At 44.6% G+C, this 17,922-nt stretch overlaps 1 protein-coding gene across 1 annotated transcript in view; it reads right to left on the bottom strand.

Moving 5' to 3' along the window:
• Positions 1 to 1,042: 1,042 nt before the first annotated feature.
• LOC116988709 (leupaxin-like) overlaps positions 1,043 to 17,922 on the bottom strand; it is a 53,111-nt gene continuing 36,231 nt past the window's right edge. Inside the window, exon 9 of the mRNA XM_033045549.1 lies at positions 1,043 to 1,787. Within this exon, the coding sequence (XP_032901440.1) occupies positions 1,521 to 1,787 (267 nt within the window). The 3' untranslated portion in view covers positions 1,043 to 1,520. The remainder of the gene's footprint in view (positions 1,788 to 17,922) is intronic.

The following is a 17,922-nucleotide window of genomic DNA, read 5'->3' as shown; positions in this document are numbered from 1 at the left end:
ATTTGGATATAGTGAGCAGTAATAGAGCCCAGATGTGCGGGGGATGTGCTATCGTTGGCGAGTGTCCAGAGAAAGCTTAACAAGATGATTCTGCTGATCACTGGTTTGTCGTAGAGTTATCACTTGAAGGCACTGGGACCCTCCCTACTCGCCGGGGTCTAGAAGGGTGATGGGGGAATCTCATTGAAACCTACCGAATAATAACAGGCCTGGATAGAATGGATGTGCAGAGGATGTTTCCACTTCGGGGAGAGTCCACAACCAGAAAGCACAGCCTCAGAATCAAATGACGTACATTTAAAATGGAGCTGATGATGAATTACTTTGGCCAGTGGATGATGAATCTGTGGAATTCATTGACACTGACAGTTGTGGAGGCCGCCAGTGGGCATTTTTGAAGCATAAATTGTTCGGTTCTTCGTTAGTAACGGCATCAAATATCACGGGGAAAAGGCAGGAGAATGGTGTTGAGGGAAAATTAGATCCGAAATAATCTCATTGGGGATCAGACTCGATGGCCGAATGGCCTAATTCTCCGCTAATGTGATATTACAGTCTTTATTATCTACCAACTGTTTTGTCCTTTACACCGTGGACAGCTTAATTGCAATCTTTAATCAGACTTTACTAGAATTTCTATAGACAAAATGTTATCCTCTTTATCCTGTATCTGTGGACGGTGGATGGCTTGATTGTAATCTTAAACCGGGCTTTCCTGCAATGTATCTTCCACTAAAGGTTATTCCCGTTATCCTCTAACAGCAACCTTTGGGTGGCATCGTTGAAATCATGTATAGACTCTTCGCTGACTGGACAGCACGCAAGAAAAATGTATTGCACTGTACCCGGGGACACGTGACAATAAACCACACAAAACTAAACTAAACTAAACTAAACTATAATGCATTCTGTTTACAGGCCTGTTGCACGTAGGAATTCCATTGTTCTGTGTCGGTACATATACCAGTTAGTCACGATTGACGATTCTGGCGATATACCAGGGAAATGCTCCGATGTTACTGATGAAACAGGTACCAAATGGCTGAATCATGTTATATTTAATATAAACGCAAAGTGCTGGAGTAACTCAGGCAGCATCTCTGGAGAACATGGGTAGTTTCAACGTGTCGCAGTAACAGCGGGGTAAACAGCGGCTCGGGAGAACTTGGATAGGTACGGGAGATAATATAATAATACCCCTTTGGGGCTCGCGATGGCTTGCTAACAGCATAGATACAAGATGCGACAAGTGGAAGAAGTGGGGCGACTAGGGTGAGGGAAGGGGAGAGAGGGACGCGGAGAATGGTAAGGCAGAGGTTTACGCACCTCCTCTAACCTCATCTTCTGTATCCGCACCTCTCGGTGCCTGCTCTAATATAAAGTTGCTCTCCGCGTCTTTATTTTGGTCGGGATCCGATGCCGAGCATTGAGCGACGAAGTCGTCGTGAAATGGAAGAAGGGAAGGAGATTATGCTTGCGCTCAGCTGGGGGATGGGAAGCGTCGGCGGGACAACTGGCGTTTAAAGGAATAGTTTGTTGAAGCAGGCGTTGCAATAAGGCTTGTCGTTGTTCTCCTTAAAGACCCCTTTGCAGAGCTGTTTGAGGCAGAAGGCACAGACAAAGTGTTCCGGGTGGAACCTCTTGCCCATGGCGGCGATGCAGCGGCCAGTGACGGGCTTCTGGCAGGCGCTGCACAGCGACCCCTGGCGCTCGTGATAGTGCATCTCGCAATATGGCATCCCGCTCACCTCGAAGAAGCTGGCGTTCGTGAACGGCGTCAGGCAGTCCTGCATGGGAAGCCAGAGAGTAAAGACAAATATTGTTTATTAAATACTCTGACCCGAATATTCACGGATATAACACTAAGGACTCAAAGAATAAAATGTCATTATACGCTGATGATATCCTTTTATATATTACTAATACACAAACGAGTATACCCACCTTATTAACATTAATTGAGGAATTCGGCTCTTTTTCACGATATAGAATAAATTGGAATAAAAGCGAAATTATGTCTTTAAAACCACAGGATTCGAGACACTTACTAAAATTCCCCTTCAAAATTGCAACAGAAAAATTCAAGTATCTGGATATTCAAATTACGAGAAGACACAAATCATTATTTAGTGCCAATTTTATGCCACTATTAAATAAACTGAATGATATGATTAAATTTTGGAAAACGCTCCCGCTCTCATTGATAGGTAGAATTAACGTTATAAAAATGACTTTCTTACCACAATTAATATATTTGTTTCAAGCGATCCCAATATATATTCCAAAATACTTTTTCAAAAAACTAGATTCTACTATCACTAATTTTATATGGGATTACAGAGCACACAGAATTCAACGAAAGCATTTGTGTAAACCTAAAGAAGTTGGGGGTTTATCATTACCTAACTTTATGTATTACTACTGGGCAGTGCATATTAAGAACATAATGTATTGGTTGGATAGTTCCACTCAGCAGTTGGAGTGGATAAGAATGGAGAAAGAGGAGTGCTATCCGCACGATATAGGAACGATCTTGCTCTCACCGATAAAATTGAATAGTATAATATATAAGAAGAACCCAATTATTCACAATACAATAAGAATTTGGAAACAAATAAAAGTATCCATGAAATTAAATAATCTATCAGTACTAACACCACTATTGAACAACCCCGCATTCAAACCATCTCTCATCGACAAAACATATCAACAATGGGATAGACTGGGAATTAGGAAAGTAGGGGATATGTATGAATTGGGCAAACTGTTATCATTTCAACATTTTAAATTAAAATTTAAACTGAAGGATAATCAATATTTTAAATATATACGGATATGTGACTTTATGAAGAAATATATACATAGATTTCACACTATATTTTTAGACCCTTTAGAAGAAGCAATGAATATTAAGGCTGATTCAAATATTTAAAACTAAAATCATACTTTTATAATAAGCTTTTCAAGTCCACAATATAACCTAAAACGGAATGGATTAAATTTGCAATAATAGTAGAAGTTATCAATTTAAATAAAGACCAAACGGTTTTTTTAATTATGGGTTAATAATTGGAAAGAAATTGATACTTACATTTTGGAAAAATACAACCATACCAACTGTTAAAATGTGGATTAGGAATATGATGGACATAGCACGCCTTGAAGAAATGAGACTCCGTCTAATAGATAAATATGACCAATTCTTAAGGAGTTGGTCTCCTTTCATCGACTTTTTGGAATCATGTGATGCAGCGGTACCGTAAAGATTGCTGATTTCAGTTCATGCCGTAGATAGATCTACATCTCCGAATAAAGATTTGAAAATTTCTCTTTTAAGGGGCCTTCTCTCCTATTTCTACTTTCCACTTTTTCTTTTTTTTATATACACACTTCACGTTTTTCTATTTTCTACCATCTATTTTTCCTCTTTTTCCCCTTTCTATTGTTTTCTTTTTCTTGTCTTGCTTACTTCCTTCAAAAAATATATATATATTAAAAAATAAATTAAAAAATACTCTGACACACCAGTCACAGTATTTATTCTTGTGTAGAAAGGGCGAGACCAAGCGAAGATGTACAGTTTCGCTCAGTCCGCCTTCTCGTACGCGAGATCCCGGTGGCTGAACATTTTATCCCCTTCCCATTCCCTTACTGATCTTTCAGTCCTGGGCCTCCTCCACTGTCAGAGTGAGCCCCCTCGATAATTGGAGAACAGCGCCTCATATTTCATTTGGGCAGCTGACAACCGACTGGCATGAACGTTGATATCTCTAAATTCAAATAACCACTGCAATCCGTCCCTCCTCCCTTCCCCACTTTAGTCGTCCGACTCGATCCACAATTCGCATCCATACATCCCTTTGCTATCACATCTTCCGCAGCCACGAATGTTCCATTGTGGGCTCCACTTGTCGGTCATCTGCTGGTGGTCTGATTTGTTCCGGCAATTTGCTGCCTCTAGTTCCCTTCCGAATCTTTTAATCCGAAGACGAGTTCTGATACGAAACTTCGCCCATCTTTTGCTTCCTCCAGTGATGCTGCCCGCTCGCTGAGTTACCTGCAGTACATTTTGTCTACCTAGAATATCTCATCAGTCACAGAGTGCACAGATGTTGCGAGGTCATGTTCTTAAGACAAAATAGCAGAATTAAAGCCTTCCGTAATGTCTACATGCCTTCTGAAATGCAAGGTGGCGACTGTGTTAACCCCAATACTGTGTTTTACATCACAACGTGTGCGGACGTGGCGCCGACAGACGAGAAGCCGAAGCAAAGAAGTGGACGCCAAATAACCGAATGGAAACGAAGCCAAAACGCCAAATAATCGAAAGCGTGCGAAGCCGAAACACCACCTAACCGAAAGGGTGGGATGCCTAAACGCAAACTAACCGAAAGGGAGGGACGTCTGAAAGCCAACTAACCGAACGTCACCTAAAAGCAAACTCATCGAATGGCCGCTCTGCCCAAAAGACACCTATCCGAAAGGCTGCGTCGCCTACAAGCCAAAGAACCGAATGCCGCTCAACAGTAAATTCAAATAATGAACATGACGTTGCCGGGGGGGCGGGACTTGTTTGCGATCCAGACACCTGCGCGCATCACATCACTGTGGAGGGATGAACATTGTCACACATCTCCGCTCCACCTGATCCACATCCCGTCACAGTGCGGCCCCACGGGGGAGACGAGGCCAAGGGTGGCCGTGGGAGAGTAGGGGCTGTCGGTGGGAGGGTGGGGGTCATTTTCCCACACAAGCCATAGGTGCCTGGACAATCTGAACCCAAGCACCAAGTTGGAGCGGCCGAAGGTGCGCATCCCTCTGGGCAGCCCTCACTCTCCCACGGCCACCCTCCGCCCCGTCTCCCCCGTGCGGCCGCACTGTGACGGGCTATGGGTCGGGTGGGGCTAACAATGTTCATCCCTCCACAGTGATGTGATGGACGCGGGGGACTGGACCAATCGCTAACAAGTCCCGCCCCCCCGGCAACGTCATGTCGTTATTTGACGTTTCTGTTGAGCCGCGTTCGTTCGTTGGCTTGTAGGCGACGCCACCTTTCAGGTAGGTGGCGTTTCGGCAGAGCGGCAATTTGGTGAGTTTGCTTTTAGGCGACGCAGGCTTTCGGTTCGTTGGCTTTCAGGCGTCCCGCCCATTCGGTTCGTTTGCTTTTCGGCGTCCCACCCTTACGGTTAGTTGGCGTTTCAGCTTCGTACACTTTCGGATATTTGGCGTTTCGGCTTCGTTTCCATTCGGTTATTTGGCTTCCACTTCTTTGCTTCGGCTTCTCGTCCGTCGGCGCCATGTCTGGGTACCGTTTGTGCCGATGAAGTCTACAGATTCACCAAACCGTTACAGTTGTATGTCGTTGGTGAGGCTGCATTTAGAATATTGTATTCAATTTTAGGTTATCCTGTTATAGGAACGAAAATTGTGCAGAGAAGGATTCGAGGGCCTTGGCTTTTGAAGGATTGAGCAGGAGAAAACTTCCTTCATGCGAGCGCAGGTGGATGAGCGGTAATATAGATCCGTAGAAAAAGCATGAGTCGAAGATATCGGGTGAATGCACAGTCTTCTGCATGGACTATGGGAATCGAAAACCAGAGGACAAAGGTTTAATGTGAGAGAGGAAAGAAGATTTAATAGGAATCTGAAACATAACTTTTTTCACACAAAGGTTGGTGGGAACTGGCAGTCGTGGATTTTATTAATTGGAGCGCAGGAACGGGGGGTGGGGGGCGGTTTTACAGAGGTTTATAAATTAAAGAAGGGGAAAGATCGGGTGAGCGCACCGAAACCTTTTCCTCAGGGTAGCGGATTTCAGAACAAGAGGACATTTGTTTAAGTTGAGAGCTGCCAGAATTAATACGAAGGGTGGTTGGAAAATGGAATTAGCCGCCAGAGGAGCAGCTGAGGCAGATAATATAACAACATTGAAAATACCCCTGGACCGGTACACGAAAAGGTTTAGAGCGAATTAAATGCGTAGGAAAGAACTGCAGATGCTGGATTAAATCGAAGGTAGACACAAAATGCTGGAGTAACGCAGCGGGTCAGGCAGCATCTCTGCAGCGAAGGAAAAGGAGATGCTGCCTGTCCCGCTGAGTTGCTCCCGCATTTTGTGTCTACCTAAGAATTAGAGCAATATGGGGGTGGGAGATTGCAACATTCACGTGGTCCGCCGTGTTTCATCGAATGCCTGGTGAGCGCAGTCAGATAAGATCAAATAGAACAAGTTGTCCTTCATCTTTGGGCTGTGTACCCCATACGGATGAAGAAGAAGAGCAATATGGACCAATAGTGCGCAGATCAGTATCTTGGTCGGCATGGTCAAATTGGACCGAAAGGCCTGCTCCAATGTTGTACGACGCTATCGCTCTCCCCCCTCAGATATTACCCCTTGCCCACAGGCGATTTGCCCAACACTCTATCCCTCACTGGGGAAATTGTATTGATACGGACAATTTGGAGTATTGTGTTCTATTTTGGTAACCCTGCTCCAGGAAGCATATCATTAAGCTGGGAAAAGGGGAGAGAAGATTTACGAGGATGTTGCCAGGACTGGAGGGCATGAGCTATAAGCAGAGATTGGGCAGGCTACGACGTTTTTGGCCGTGCAGTAGGCTAAGACATGATCTTAGGGAGATGTATCGATCAAGAGGACGTGCTAACAGATTCACACAGTGAATGGAGCAACTGGGCTTGTACACTCTGGGGCTGAGAAGGATGAGAGGGTATCTCATTGAAACATATAAGTTTGTTAAGGGTTTGGATACGCTAGAGGCAGGAAACATGTTCCCGTTTAAGAATAAAGAATGAGCCATTTCGAACGGGGACGAGGACCTTTTTCTCACAGATATTGCTGAGTCTGTGGAAATGTCTGCCTCAGTGGAGGCAGATTCTCTGGATGCTTTCAGGAGAGAGCTAGATAGGACTCTTAAAACTAGCGGAGTCAGGGGATACGGGGAGAAGGCAGGAACGGGGTACTTATTGATGATGATCAGCCATGATCAAAATGAATGGCGGTGATGGCTCGAAGGGCCGAATGGCCTACTCCTGCACCTATTGTCTATTGTCTATTGTCACACATAATTAAGTGCACACAGTCTTTTTCGCCGAATAGGGCAATCCAGATTGAAAGGACGTGGATTTCAGGTGAGAGGAGAAAGATATATGTGGGGTATCTTTTTTTTACACGTAGTAGGGCGGGTATATGGACCGAGCTGCCACAGGAGGTAGATAAGGCAAGTGCTAAAATACAATTTAAGAAATATCTGGACAGGTACATAGGAAAGGTTCAGAGCGATTAAAGGATCAAACGTGGCAGATATGACGAGCTCAGGTCGGCATCATGGTCTGCACGGAGATGTCGGGACAAAGGGATTGTTTTATGCTGTACACTTTGTGGCTATGATTCTTTGATCGATACAGGCCATATGGCCAATCGATTGGATTACAGAGGCAGATATCCTGTTGACCATCCAATGCTTAACACAGGAACATGCAGAGTCCACCCGGACAACAGAACGTGCTCTACCGAAATTATGAGGATATTGAACCCAGGAGGAATGGCTCGTGAGAATGGGGATAGGCAATGGGCCCGTTCAGTTCTCTACTTGTAACTGAAGGTGTTCGGACTGAGTGAGTGCCTCTGGATTAGAGGAGATAATTCAACCGACCAAGGCTACAGAAAGACAGGAGAAGTCACATGGCCGGAAGTGTTTGTTGTGTAGGAAGCAGTTGAGTCTGACCGACGCTCCATATTAGGAATAACGGAAGCTATTTCTCTGGGAAGATGGGTCAATGGATGGTAAATGAAATTTAACTCTGACAAGGGTGAAGTGTTGTACTTCATATTATTTTTTTAATGAAGCCAAAGCATGGAAGCAGGTCCTTCGGCCCACGGAGTCCATGCCAGACATCGATCACCCGTTCACGCTAGTGCCACGTTATCCCACTTTCTCATCCACTCCATACATATTATGGGGCAATTTACGGAGGCCAATTAACCTGCCAACCCGCATATCTTTGTGATGTGGGAAGAAACAGGACCACCAAGAAAAAACCCACGCAGATAAGGGAGAACGTTCTCGCACGCACAGACAACACCGGAGGTTAGAGTCGAACTAGCGCAATGATACAGCAACCCGATAAGCTGCTCCACTCTGCTGCACTGCGACATGTTTAATCAGGGAAGGACATCAACTGTAAATGGTAGAACCCCGGACCGCGTTGCGGAAAAGGGAGACCTGTGAGTGCAGGAGCACGGTTCCCTGAAAATGGCGAGTCGGGTGGATGGGCGATGTTTAGTTTAGTTTAGAGGTATAGCGTGGAAATGGGGCCCTTCGGCCCAACGTGTGCGCGTCGGCCAGCGATCACTGTACATTGATGCTATAATATATTCTAGCAACATTTATTTACAGAAACCAGTTAACCTGCAAAGCTTGAGAAACTCAGCGGGTGTAGCAGCATCTATGGAGCTGCTATGAAGGAAAAAGGAATGTAAAACGTTCGGGCCGAAACCCTTTTTTCAGACTGATCGGGGGTGAGGGGCGGGGATAAAGGAAACATAAGGAGGAGCCAGAATGCTGGGTGATGGGAGGAGACAGCAGGAGGGCTGAGGAAGGGGAGGAGACAGCAAGGACTAACAAAATTGGGAGAATTCAATGTTCATGCCCCCAGGATGCAGACTCCCCAAGCGGAATATGAGGCATAATGCGGACCGAGCGGAGGTGTTCGGCGAAACGATCGCCCAACCTCCGCGTGGTCTCACCGATATAGATCTGCTGACATCTAGAGTAGCGGATGCAATATTTGAGGTTGGAGGAGGTTTGTGTACATTCGATTTTCCAGCATCTGCAGTTCCTTCTTAAAAACCTGCAAAGCTTAACGCCGTTGGCATTTGGGAGGAAACCGGAGCACCCGGAGTAAGCCCAACGCAGTCACAATGAAAGGGTACAAACTCCGTACAGACAGCAGCCGTAGACAGCATCGAACCAGAGTCTCTGGCGCTGTAGGCAGCAAACTTAGCGCAGCGCCACTGTGCCATCCTGGTGAAGAAGGCGTGTGGCATGCTTGGCTTCATTGGGAAAAGGGGACATTTATACACTCGATCTGCGTACGTGAGAAGAGTCTGGTGTATTAACTCCAGGGGGTTTCAGCTCCAGGCAGAGATGGGGATAGCCTTGGATTGTTTTCCATGGAACGTTGGAAGATCAGGGTAGACCTGATAGAAGTGTTTAAAATTATGAGATTGAGTAGACAGTCTTCTTTCTCCCAGGATGGAAATATCACTGACTAGAGACAAATGAACCTGAGGTGACAGGGGCAAGTTTCAAAGAGTTGTGTGTGTGTGTGGGGGGGGGGGGGGGGGGGGGGGGGGGGGGGGGTGTGGGGGGGGGGGGGGGGGGGGGGGGGGTGGGGGGGGGGGAGCTTTTACACAGAGGGTGTTGGGTGTCAGGCGTGGGGCGGGGACAGATGAATTTGCCTTGGATAGACACGCGAATGGGCTGGGATATGGATCATATGCTAGCAAATTAGTTGAGATTAACTTGGCGACTTGTTACGCACACACATTGTAGGCAGAAGGGCCTAGGAGTGGGTCCCACTTTCCGACTAATGTGTTGAAGTTGCGAGGTTCTTTGCATTGGTATAAGACGTTTGTGAGGCCTAATTTAAAGTATTGTGTTCAGTTTTGCACACAATGTTTTCGGAAGGATGTTGTCAAGATGGATAAGAATAGATCGCTTAAATGAACAGTCATTTGCCCAGAGCAGGGGAATCGAGAACTAAAGAGATAGGCTTAATGTGAGGATGGGGGTAATTAAACAGGAACCTGGAGGGTAACAATTTCACAAAACGGGTGGTGGGTGTATGGAACGAGCTGCCGGAGGAGGTAGTTGATGCTGGTACGACATTAACATTTAAGAGGTTAGATTTAGAGGGTTATGGAACAAGTGCAGACAGGTGGCACTAGCGTCGATGACAGATGTTTGTCTGCATTGCCATTTGGGCCGAAAGGCCTCTTTCCGTGCTGTTAACAGGTATACAAAGATGGAGGGGGTGTTTGGTACTGTTCTGTTTTACGTTATATGTAGAAGGTGTTCTGCTGCAGATTTCAGAGAAAAGCCTCAGAAACACAGAGAGGAAATAGAACCGGAGAGGGGAAGTTCGTGTTCAGGGTTAACCACCGGAGAGCAGTTGAGAGGGGTTTCCTGTGTAGGCAAACCAGATCTCATTCCACTTGCAATTATCTTAACTGCTGAGCGACTACAGTGAAAGGGGCGTCATTGATGCTGCTGACTGTTTTAATCTGAGCAAGCGTGGGGGCGATGTATTTTGGGAGGTTGAATGTGAGATAAACTATACAGATACTTAACTTAATAGCATTGATGTACAGGAGAATTTGAGGTCTAAGTCCGAAAATGGCAATAAAAGAAGGTTGATTTATAACGAAGGGATATGGCATGTTTGCATTCAATGTTAGGTCACTCATTATGAGTCAGAATGTTACGGTGCAGACTTTCGGACATTAGTTACGCCGCATTTGGAGAATTGTGTGTAGTTATGGTCGCCTCAATGCATAAAGGATGCAGAAGCTTTTTTAAAGGGAGTAGAAGATGTTTATCAGAACGTTGCCTGGATTAGAGGGGATGAGCTACAGGGAGAGGTTAGAGCGGGTGCAGCAGCTTTTACCAGAATGTTGCCTGAATTAGAGGGTAACATAGAAACATTGAAACATAGAAACATAGAAAATAGGTGCAGGAGAAGGCCTTTCGGCCCTTCGAGCCAGCACCGCCATTCATTGTGATCAGGGCTGATCGTCCCCTATCAATAACCCGTTTCTGTCTTCTCCCCATATACCTTGACTCCACTAGCCTCTAGAGCTCTAACTAACTATCTCTTAAATCCATCCAGTGACCTCCACTGCGCTCTGTGGCAGGGAATTCCATAGATTCACAACTATCCGGGTGAAAAAGTTTTTTCTCACCACAGTCTTAAATTACCTCCCCTTTATTCTAATACTGTGGCCCCTGGTTCTGGACTCGCCCAACATTAACCATATAACCATATAACAATTACAGCAAGGAAACAGGCCATCTCGGCCCTACAAGTCCGTGAAGAACAATTATTTTCTCTTAGTCCCACCTGCCTGCACTCATACCATAACCCTCCATTCCCTTCTCATCCATATGCCTATCCAATTTATTTTTAAATGATACCAACGAACCTGCCTCCACCACTTCCACTGGAAACTCATTCCACACCGCTACCACTCTCTGAGTAAAGAAGTTCCCCCTCATGTTACCCCTAAACTTCTGTCCCTTAATTCTGAAGTCATGTCCTCTTGTTTGAATCTTCCCTATTCTCAAAGGGAAAAGCTTGTCCACATCAACTCTGTCTATCCCTCTCATCATTTTAAAGACCTCTATCAAGTCCCCCCTTAACCTTCTGCGCTCCAGATAATAAAGACCTAACTTATTCAACCTTTCTCTGTAACTTAATTGTTGAAACCCAGGCAACATTCTAGTAAATCTCCTCTGTACTCTCTCTATTTTGTTGACATCCTTCCTATAATTGGGCGACCAAAATTGTACACCATACTCCAGATTTGGTCTCACCAATGCCTTGTACAATTTTAACATTGCATCCCAGCTTCTGTACTCAATGCTCTGATTTATAAAGGCTAGCATACCAAAAGCTTTCTTTACCATCCTATCTATATGAGATTCCACCTTCAAGGAACTATGCACGGTTATTCCCAGATCCCTCTGTTCAACTGCATTCTTCAATTCCCTACCATTTACCATGTACGTCCTATTTTGAATTGTCCTGCCAAGGTGTAGCACCTCACATTTATCAGCATTAAACTCCATCTGCCATCTTTCTGCCCATTCTTCCAAATGGCCTAAATCACTCTGTAGACTTTGGAAATCCTCTTCATTATCCACTATCTTGGTATCATCTGCATACTTACTAATCCAATTTACCACACCTTCATCCAGATCATTGATGTACATGACAAACAACAAAGGACCCAACACAGATCCCTGAGGCACCCCACTAGTCACCTGCCTCCAACCCGACAAACAGCCATCCACCATTACCCTCTGGCGTCTCCCATTCAGCCACTGTTGAATCCATCTTGCTACTCCTGCATTTATACCCAACAGTTGAACCTTCTTAACCAACCTTCCATGAGGAACCTTGTCAAATGCCTTACTAAAGTCCATATAGACAACATCCACTGCTTTACCCTCGTCAATTTCCCTAGTAACCTCTTCAAAAAATTCAAGAAGTTTAGTCAAACATGACCTTCCAGGCACAAATCCATGTTGACTGTTTCTAATCAGACCCTGTTCATCCAGATGCTTATATATATTATCTCTAAGTATCTTTTCCATTAATTTTCCCACCACTGAAGTCAAACTAACAGGTCTATAATTGCTAGGTTTACTCTTAGAACCCTTTTTAAACAATGGAACAACATGCGCAGTACGCCAATCCTCGGGGACTATTCCCGTTTCTAATGACATTTGAAATATTTCTGTCATAGCCCCGGCTATTTCTACACTAACTTCCCTCAATGTCCCAGGGAATATACTGTCAGGACCTGGAGACTTATCCACTTTTATATTTTTCAAAAGTGTCAGTACTTCTTTTACTTTGAAACTCATAGTACCCATAGCTACTCTACTAGTTTCCATTACCTCACATAATTTAATATCCTTCGCCTTGGTGAATACCGAAGAAAATAAATTGTTCAATATCTCCCCCATCTCTTTTGGCTCTGCAGATAGCTGTCCACTCTGTCTCTCCAATGGACCAATTTTATCCCTCGTTATCCTTTTGCTATTAATATAGCTGTAGAAACCCTTTGGATTTACTTTCACCTTACTTGCCAAAGCAACCTCATGTCTTCTTTTAGCTTTTCTAATTTATTTCTTAAGATTATTTTTACATTCCTTATACTCCTCAAGCACCTCATTTACTTCATGCTGCCTATAATTATTGTAGATCTCCCTCTTTTTCCGAACGATATCAAATTTACCTTGAAAATCAGGGCTCTTTCCAATTTTTATTGTTTCATTTCCACCGAACAGGGACATAAAGATTCTGCACTCTTACAATTTACCCTTTAAATGTCCTCCATTTCTCTTCTACATTCTTCCCATAAAACAAAATGTCCCAGTTCACTCCTTCTAAATCATTTCGCATCTCATCAAAGTTAGCCTTTCTCCAATCAAAAATCTCAACCCTAGGTCCAGTTCTGACCCTCTCCATAATTATATTGAAACTAATGGTATTGTGATCACTGGACCCGAAGTGCTCCCCAACGCATACCTCCGCCACCTGTCCCGTCTCATTTCCTAACAGGAGGTCCAGCACTGCCCCTCCTCTAGTAGGTACCTCTATGTATTGCTGCAAAAAACTATCCTGCACACATTTTACAAACTCCAACCCATCCAGCCCATTTACAGAATGTGTTTCCCAGTCTATGTGTGGAAAGTTGAAATCTCCCACAATCACTACCTTGTGCTTACTACTAATATCTGCTATCTCCTTACTTATTTGCTCTTCCAATTCTCGATCCCTATTTGGCGGTCTATAATACACCCCTATAAGTGTTGCTACACCTTTCCCACTTCTCAGTTCCACCCAAATAGCCTCCCTAGATGAGCCCTCCAATCTATCCTGCCAAAGCACTGCTGTAATATCTTCCCTGACCAACATTGGTAAAATTTTTCCTGCATCTAGTTTGTCCAGTCCTTTTATAATTTTATATGTTTCTATAAGATCCCCCCTCGTCCTTCTAAACTCAATTGAATATAAGCCTAGTCATTTTTAATCTTCCCTCATATGACAGTCCCGCCATCCCAGGGATCAATCGCGTTAACCTACGCTGCACTGCCTTAATCATAAGGATGTCCTTCCTCAAATTAGGAGACCAAACTGTACACAGTACTCCAGATGTGGTCTCATCAGAGCCCTATACAACTGCACTTTACTCCTATACTGAAATCCTCTTGTTATGAAGGACAACATTCCATTAGCTTTCTTTACTGCCTGTTTTACCTGTAAGCCAACTTTCAGTGACCGGTGTACAAGGACGCCCAGGTCTCGCTGCACCCCCCCCCCCTCCCCCCCCCTTACCTAACCTAACCCCATTGAGATACAAATCTGCCCACTTGTTTTTGCCGCCAAAGTGGATAACCTCACATTTATCTATATTACACTGCTTCTGCCACGCATCTGCCCACTCACTCAACCTGTCCAGGTCACCTTGAAACCTCCTAACATCCTCTTCACAGTTCACACTGCCACCCAGCTTTGTGTCATAGGCAAACTTGCTCCTAGTTCCCTCTTCCAAATCATTAATATCTATGGTAAACAGTTGCGGCCCCAACACCGAGCCTTGCGGCACTCCACTCGCCGCTGCCTGTCATTCTGAAAAGGACCCGTTCAATCCTACTCTTTGCTTCCGGTCTGCCAACCAACTTTCTATCCATGTCAACACCCTACCCCCAATACCATGTGCTCTAATTTTAGTCGCAATTCTCCCGTGCGGGACCTTATCAGAGGCTTTCTGAAAGTCTAGATACACTACATCCACTGGCACCCCTTCGTCCATTTTACTTGTCACATCCTCAAAAAATTCCAGAAGATTCAACAGTGGCTGAATGGAAGATGCCAGAGAGTAATGGTGGATGGTTGTTTGTCAGGTTGGAGGCCAGTGACGAGTGGGGTGCCACAGGGATCTGTGTTGGGTCCACTGTTGTTTGTCATGTACATCAATGATCTGGACGATGGTGTGGTAAATTGGATTAGTAAGTATGCAGATGATACTAAGATAGGTGGGGTTGCGGGTAATGAAGAAGAGTTTCAAAGTCTACAGAGAGATTTATGCCAGTTGGAAGAGTGGGCTGAAAGATGGCAGATGGAGTTTAATGCTGATAAGTGTGAGGTGCTACATCTTGGCAGGACAAATCAAAATAGGACGTACATGGTAAATGGTAGGGAATTGAAGAATGTAGGTGAACAGAGGGATCTGGGAATAACTGTGCACAGTTCCATGAAAGTGGAATCTCATGTAGATAGGGTGGTAAAGAAAGCTTTTGGTGTGCTGGCCTTTATAAATCAGAGCATTGAGTATAGAAGTTGGGATGTAATGTTAAAATTGTACAAGGCATTGGTGAGGCCAATTCTGGAGTATGGTGTACAATTTTGGTCGCCTAATTATAGGAAGGATGTCAACAAAATAGAGAGAGTACAGAGGAGATTTACTAGAATGTTGCCTGGGTTTCAGCAACTAAGTTACAGAGAAAGGTTGAACAAGTTAGGGCTTTATTCTTTGGAGCGCAGAAGGTTAAGGGGGGACTTGATAGAGGTTTTTAAAATGATGAGAGGGATAGACAGAGTTGACGTGGAAAAGCTTTTCCCACTGAGAGTAGGGAAGATTCAAACAAGGGGACATGACTTGAGAATTAAGGGACTGAAGTTTAGGGGTAACATGAGGGGGAACTTCTTTACTCAGAGAGTGGTAGCTATGTGGAATGAGCTTCCAGTGAAGGTGGTGGAGGCAGGTTCGTTTTTATCATTTAAAAATAAATTGGATAGTTATATGGATGGGAAAGGAATGGAGGGTTATGGTCTGAGCGCAGGTATATGGGACTAGGGGAGATTATGTGTTCGGCACGGACTAGAGGGGTCGAGATGGCCTGTTTCCGTGCTGTAATTGTTATATGGTTATATGGTTATTAGTCAAGCATGATTTCCCTTTCATAAATCCATATTGACTTGGACTAATCCTTTTACTGCTATCCACATGCCCCATTATTACCTCTTTAATAATTGACTCCAGCATCTTTCCCATGACCGAAGTCAGGCTAACTGGTCTGTAATTCCCCGTTTTCTCTCTCGCACCTTTCTTGAAAAGTTGGATAACATTAGCTATCCTCCAATCCACAGGAACTGATCCTGAATCTATTGAGCATTGGAAAATGATCACCAATGCGTCCACTATTTCTTGTGCCACCTTCCTGAGGACTCTGGGATGCAGACCATCAGACCCAGGGAATTTATCATCCTTCAGACCCATTAGCCTACCCAATACTATTTCTCGCCTAATGACAATTTATTTCAGTTCTTCTACCCCCTTAGATCCTCTGTCCTCCAATACTTGGAGATTGTTTGCGTCTTCCTTAGTGATTGAGGCAGATGGTTTGGGGGCATATAAGAGTCATTTGGATAGATGCATGTATATGCAGGGAATTCGGGTATATTCACTATAGTCAGGCAGATAGCAGATCGTCTTATTTGCTGCAGGGAGAAGATATAGAGGGTTCAGGAGAGGGTTACCGAAATTATGTGCAAGAAGAAACTGCAAATGATGGTTTTCACCGAAGATAAACACAAAATGGTGGAGTAACTTAGCGGGTCAGACACCATCTATGGCGAATACGAATTTGACGTTTCGGTTCGAGGCCCTTCGTCTGATGATCATCGAGACCCTTTATCTGCAGACTAAACAAGGATCTATACCCGAACCGTCACCTACACCTTTTCTCCAGAGATGCTGCCTGACCAGCCGAGTTACTCGAGCATTTTGTGTCTATTATACCAGAATGATGCATGGACTATAGACTATTAGCTAGAGGGAGAGGGTGGAATGGGGGAAGAGTCAATTTACCAGAATTGTATCTGGATTAGAGGGCATTAGTTACAGGGATAGGTAGGAAAAACATGGATCCCATTCTCTGGAACAACAAAGTTTGAAGGGAACTTCGAGCAATTTACAACACATTCTGAGAGACATTGATAGGATAGTCAGTCAGAAACGTTTTCCCAGGATGGAAATATCAAACACGAGAGGGCATAGCTTTAAGTGATGGGTGCAAAGGAGATGTACGAGGTAGTTTTTTTTACACAGAGGGTGGTGTGCGCCTAGCAAACTATCGGGCGGTGATTGAGGCAGAAGGTTTGGAGACATATAAGAGTCATTTGGATAGATGCCTGTATATGCAGGGAATTCGGGGATATTCACTATAGGCAGGCAGATAAGAGATCGTCTTGGCATCTTGTTCAGCACAGACGTAGTGGGCCGAGGGGACTGTTCATGTGTTGTACTGTTCCATGTTCTATGTTTCTATGTTCCATATTCTATGCTCTATATGATAGGTTTCGTATTTTTTGTTCCATTTCTATGTTTTATGTTCTGTGTCATATTTTCAACGTTTTGCTTTCTGTGTTCACTTTTCAATGTTCTATGTTCTATGTTGTAGCGGACTGATCCCGTGGCCTAAAACATAATGTTTTTGACCGGTCGAGGGATTGTCATTATCTTGCTGAATTCCATAGCAGGAACATTGTGCTGAATCGCCTAAAGCTGTTTTTTTGTTTGTTACATAAATCCATTGCTAAACCGCAGTTGCTGCACGAACCCTTGATTTCTCACATGCCCGTCCACGCTTGACGCCCCTTCCCGAAGTTGCTGTGATGTGGGGAGTCGGCGGAGGCCATGGCAATACCGCTCCCCCATTCGCTCTCCTCCTCCGTCCCCAGATCGCAGTCATAGCCATGGAGTCATACAATGTGGAAACAGGTCCTTCAGCCCATTGATTCTCCTACTCTGGTAAAAGTATGTGCATGTATCATATCTACACCATACATGATCTTAAACCTCTTCACCTCTCATTCTCCTGCGCTCCAAGGAATAAAGTCCTAGCCTGCTGAACCTCTCCGTATAGCTGAGGCCCTCGGCTTCAGGCAACTCCCTCGTAAATTCTTTCTGCACCCTCATCCAGTTTAACAACACATTTCCTATAACACGGTGTACTTAACTGAACACAATACTCCAAGTGTGGCCTCATCAACGTCTTGTACAACATGACCACCCAAGCTCTATACTCGGTACTCTGACTGATAAAG

This window comes from Amblyraja radiata, chromosome 28, assembly GCF_010909765.2.
Source record: "Amblyraja radiata isolate CabotCenter1 chromosome 28, sAmbRad1.1.pri, whole genome shotgun sequence".
Lineage (NCBI taxonomy): Eukaryota > Metazoa > Chordata > Chondrichthyes > Rajiformes > Rajidae > Amblyraja > Amblyraja radiata.
Note: the sequence above shows the minus strand (reverse complement) of the source record. Positions and strands in the feature narration are given on the sequence as shown.